The sequence below is a fragment of the Neoarius graeffei genome, chromosome 24, assembly GCF_027579695.1.
Source record: "Neoarius graeffei isolate fNeoGra1 chromosome 24, fNeoGra1.pri, whole genome shotgun sequence".
Taxonomy (NCBI): Eukaryota; Metazoa; Chordata; class Actinopteri; order Siluriformes; family Ariidae; genus Neoarius; species Neoarius graeffei.
Genome location: NC_083592.1, coordinates 9,222,137 through 9,227,386, shown reverse-complemented (window position 1 = coordinate 9,227,386; position 5,250 = coordinate 9,222,137). Strand labels below are relative to the sequence as shown.

Sequence of the window (5,250 nt, the reverse complement as noted above, 5' to 3'; positions counted from 1 at the left end):
TTTAAGTTGTGGTCACACATTTCGCCCTCAAAACATGCTGCATTACAATAATGCCTACATTTTCTCATGCACATACTTCTGGTACATTATCCCTATTGTTGCCCCAACTACATTTTCTCATGCACATACTTCTGGTACATTATCCCTATTGTTGCCCCAACTCACTCACACCCAGCTCCATTGATCAACTTATTTGTACTTTGTCCCAACAACAACCAAATCCACCCTGTACCACTAACAAAATCTGCTGCAATACAAAAATCCACTTCTCTTCTCCTCTTATTTTCTAAAAATAAAAGTCCAGCTAGGTAGCTTCGATGCATCATCATCCTGCACATTACCCAGAATTCTCTGTGCTTTCAAACAGCTCTAAGGCAAATAACAAAATGGCGGACTTAATGGATGCTATGATAGCCCTTTTATTTAGCTATTTGAAAATTTCACCGAGTCTCCTTGTTGGATTTAGAACTACCAGCGCCAGTGTACGTTATCTGGATTTACAGTACGTGCGATCAGGTAATGTGTTATTTTATTCTGTATAAATGTGAATAGTATTCACCTAGCAGTTAGCTGCTATGCGTGCAACCATCTCCGGTCACATTATACGAAGTGAATCGTTGTTGGTATCTCTAAAACACGTCTTTTCCAGTCTCCCATCTGACAAAGAACTTGTACATAATTCTTTCACCTTTGTTGTGATTTAGCACGCTGATATAATGCTATGTAGCATACCTTAGCATGGCTAACGCCATAGCGCCGAGGTTACGCATGATTACTCCATATCGATATACATGTCGTGTAGGTGACGGTGTTCTCTGTTAAAATGTCTGTGTATTTGTGCCTCAGAACGGCGGCATAACAGCAGTACGGATTTCCCCATGTATTATTTGACGAAATATAGTATGTTGGTGGATAAAACCTCATGTGATGGCCTACTTTTGTAGGCTGCAAAGATCAGCAACACGTTTACTGCAGTACTCTGTTGGCCTAGCTCACTCAAACCACACTGCTTAGAGTTTAGAATATAGCACGAGACAAGCATTGTAGTTCAGAGGTTGCACAGAAAACGTAACGTAACTTTTACTGTCTGTTGAAAAACAACACTTTGTTGGTGTGAAGGGTTGTCTAAAAGTTAATAATCATCATGTATTAAATCCAATGGATAAGGGAATCTGAACTATAAAATAAGTAACTTATTTTATAGTTCAGATTCCCTTATCCATTGGATTTGTTCCCATGGGGTCTACAGGAAAAAACGAGACCTAGCCACTGTAAGTTGTTGATTGGTCAGGTTGCCTGACGCAACGGCATGTGACGCAAAATGAGCACTCCTCATTGGCTGGACAGATGGATAAGAGGATGTAGGTGCGTGTAGTAAAGTCACTACCCGGAACTTGGATTTGGAAGCAAACGTCTCTGTTGGAAGTACTGAAGCCTGCTTCTGTTCAAGTACTCTACTTTCGAAAAGGTAATTTGTGATTTCTTTCTGGTTGTGGTTATACCTTAAAGGAGAATTCCGTCTGTTTTGCAAATATGTCTCAAACGTTTGTGGTCAAGGAAAGTTGCTAATGATGCCTTTGTTTTCACAGATGAGTTCACAGACAATGCTATTGAGGTTGTGCCATTTTCATGGCTTGGACACACTTCTGAGGTACGAGTCTTTTTTTTTTTTTTGTCGATACATAGCAAATATGTATGCTTACATATATGCCTATATATTTTTGATAGCAAATATATATATATATATATATATATATATATATATATATATATATATATATATATATGCTTGTATTTATTTTTATATATATATAATTTTTTTTTTTTTTAATTATATATATTTTTAGCATGGCATGGTCTGCTACTGGACGACACACAATGTGCGATTGCATGTTGTGAAGTGCCGAGCACCAAATACAACTTGGGCCAAACATCCCGTTAAGAAAACCTGGTACGAAACAGGTGAGCTATCGCTGCTATGCACTACATAGAATATACTGAATTGTTCTCTCTATGGCAGTACTTTTTTTTTTTTTTTGTGCTACTGACTAAGTCATTTTCCATAGATTCATACGCCAAAGCTGAACAGAAGTGTTTGCAATTGATGGAGTCCTCAAGTGTTGAGACAGAGGATGATGTGAACACTTTTGCAACAAGGCAGCTGGGCCATAGAAGGTTCACGCTGCACGCTGCATGCTGCACGCTACACGCATGTAAAGAAAAGTGGACAAACGTAGCATGACTTGCTCTGGGCCATAGAACGGCGTTCACGCTGCACACTTCACGCGTGAAGCGAGAAATGAACATGCACACTTTTTTCTAGGCGTGAAGATGGAAATTCCAGTCAATGCATGCAGTCACCGCCGCGCCAGCCAATCAGAACGGGTCTAGGGAGATAACTCTATGCTTTCAGGGGAAAACTTCAGAAAAAATATAATTGAATGGTATAATTGAAAAATAGTTCTTCATCGGGATTGTCAAGCAGATTATAGAATGTTCGGTGAAATTCACCACGGGTTTCTCTCAGAAGGAAGTGTTCTCGGCTCCAAATTCTGTTCCTTTTTCTCTTCCTCTGTCTCAGTAAAAGCAGAATGAGGCAATCGTCGTCATCCGAAGAGTCCATATTGTTGGTTACTCGGTCAAAGTAGAACAGACGCAACACGTGAACATCCAAGCATGAAGTTTAATGGCCCAGGGTCCGGTTCTTCACGTGAACGTGTAGCGTGCAGCGTGAACCTTCTATGGCCCAGCTGCCTAAGGCAGCGTAAGCGCCCAAGGAGGTTTGTCTCCGAATCCTCTGATGATGGTAAGCTCTCTTCACTAATGACAACATTAGTTACTCAATTCAGTGTTCATTTTCAAGTCATTTACAAGAAATTTACATTGCACATTGTATGGTCTTTCCTTCCAGATGATTCTGCTCCAGTGGTAGCAGCAACCAAAAAGCAACCCAAGACTCTGACTGTGCCTGGAAGCCCTGTGTGTAAGTTAACAGTTCCCAAATCATCATTCATAGCTTGGAGCTAACATTCATGATGAATAACCGGTGCATATTACGTGACTGATCTGATGTTTGTGTGCTCTTTTCAGGTCAGCAGGACCCAATGCCACTACCACCACAATGTAAGTGTTTTTCAATTTATTTGTAAATGTCTAATGTATTATCATAGGTTCTTCTTTTGTGAATACCATGTATAAGAACACCACCCCCCCCCCCCCCCCCCCCCCCCCCCCAATAAATGACTTAACATCCATATGCACCATCTTTTCAGGGTCAACACCAGCCGGGACTGGAGCCAGTCCTCACCACCCTAGCCCAAGTCCTGTTGACCCTGTTCAAGGTACAGTTGCTTTCAAGTTCCCATTTACAGATGTTGGAATACAAAGTCACGAACAGGAAAACTAACATATTTTCTTTTTGAAAACTTCAGCCAGCAGCCGGGCACTACACCCAATTCAGTCAGCCAGGCACCTCCAAGAATCACTGGAAACCTCTTTTGACTCTGTTCAAGGTACAGTTGCTTTCAAGTTCCCATTTACAGATGTTGGAATACAAAATCATGAACAGGAAAACTAATATTTTCTTTTTGAAAACTTCAGCCAGCAGCCGGGCGCTTCATGACGGACAGGGTGTCTCGGCTATCACAGCCATGTTTGAGAGAAGTAAGTACTTTTATACACACTAACTAGTTCACTCACTCAGGGAAGTACATTATAAATTACAACTTCCATCACATTTGTCCCCATAGTCACAGAGGCCCACATGAGTCGCTTGATGCGGAGGCTCGAGGCTAGGTTTGACAAGATTGAGTCATTGGTGGAGACCAACGCCCCGACACACACGCCTCAACTCCAGCAAGAAGATGTGGTGTTGGCTAAACCATGCAGCATGGTGATGGAGCTGCTGGAGTTGGATAGGAGTCTGGAACAACCAGACAAGAGGAACAAGATGGTAAATCTATCTATCTATCTATCTATCTATGCTCGCTACAGTAATTTTCATTGTATAATTATTTTTATTTTTTTACAGCAACATTTTCTTGAAACTGTCGGAGGGGCAGGTTTAGGGGCAGCCATTCACCGTATGCTACGCCGAGCGGCAAATAATGAGGTACTCGCCCAGTACAGCTTGCGGGTCAGACGGGCCAAAATGTCCTTTGATGTCCATTCTGTGCAAGATTATAAAGGGTAAGTGTTTATATATTGATCACATCACTTTTATGCCATGCTTGACTGACTAGGTTTTGATGTGTAACTTTCCTTTATTTTGCCTTCTAGCTGCATGCGTCAAAAAATTTCCTGGCCATACGGAAGCTGAAGTGGAGGAATGCCTTGGGCAGACTCTAAAATTTGCACCACACAGACGGTATACTTCTGCTCTCTAATTTGGTGCAATCACAGAAATTTCGTGGTTGGTAGTAGGGTGGTTTATCATGCTTTTGTGGACATGTGCTCATGGTTCTTGTTTTTAAACATTTTGTTCCTTTTTCTTTTCAGGTCAGCAGCAACGGGTGAACAGTGATTTTTATTCTATTTTTTTGTGAAGTGATTTTTTTTTTTTTTTTTTTTAATTCTATTTTGTTATTGAATGCACAGTTACACTTTAAACTGTTATTTCTATTTTATTCTGTTTTGAATGTGTTTTATTGAATGCACCGTTTCAGAAACTTTTCTATTTTATTCTGTTTTGTATATATGATTGTTTTATTGAATGCACTGTTACACTTTCAGAAACTTTTTTTATTTTCAAACATTTTTTTATTCAAATTTGTTATTGATATTTTATCTCATTAAACTTTCAAGACCTGCCAAATTTGCCTGTTCATTCATCACTGAGTTTTCTCATGTAGATGTGCTAGCAGTTATGTGTTGATGTTGCTAATTAGTTGAAAGCAAAATCTAACCAAAACATAACATTCTACAACGTCAGGGGGACGTTAGGCTAACATTCAGGGAACCAAACATGCAACCAGCAAGGTTAGGGGACGGGCAGGGGAAGGTTGTTGTTGTAACCAACAGGAAATGTTTGGGCAACGTCAGAAAAACTTTCCATGGCAACCACGTGGCAACCAAGTGGCAACCAAACCTAACGTATATGCACCGTATAGGCAACCAAAGGCGTACGTGCCCAGAACGTTCTGGGAACATAAAATTGTTACTAGGGCAGTGACTGGTCAGATTTTAGGAAAATATAACAAGTACAACTCCTCCGAATCACTCGAAATCAGTCCTGTGCAAAAGTCTGAGGTA

The 5,250-nt window shown here is 40.5% G+C and overlaps 1 protein-coding gene across 1 annotated transcript; it reads left to right on the top strand.

Annotated features, from left to right (window-relative positions):
* The first annotated feature begins 351 nt into the window (after positions 1 to 351).
* LOC132872920 (uncharacterized) lies at positions 352 to 4,813 on the top strand. The gene is made up of 14 exons (XM_060908044.1): positions 352 to 516; positions 1,250 to 1,468; positions 1,590 to 1,651; positions 1,848 to 1,962; positions 2,582 to 2,806; positions 2,912 to 2,983; positions 3,091 to 3,123; positions 3,273 to 3,341; positions 3,432 to 3,512; positions 3,601 to 3,663; positions 3,750 to 3,952; positions 4,031 to 4,188; positions 4,279 to 4,366; positions 4,498 to 4,813. The coding sequence occupies exons 5-13, from the start codon at positions 2,677 to 2,679 to the stop codon at positions 4,316 to 4,318; spliced, it is 849 nt and encodes a 282-aa protein (XP_060764027.1). The 5' UTR covers positions 352 to 516; positions 1,250 to 1,468; positions 1,590 to 1,651; positions 1,848 to 1,962; positions 2,582 to 2,676; the 3' UTR covers positions 4,319 to 4,366; positions 4,498 to 4,813.
* Positions 4,814 to 5,250: the final 437 nt, after the last annotated feature.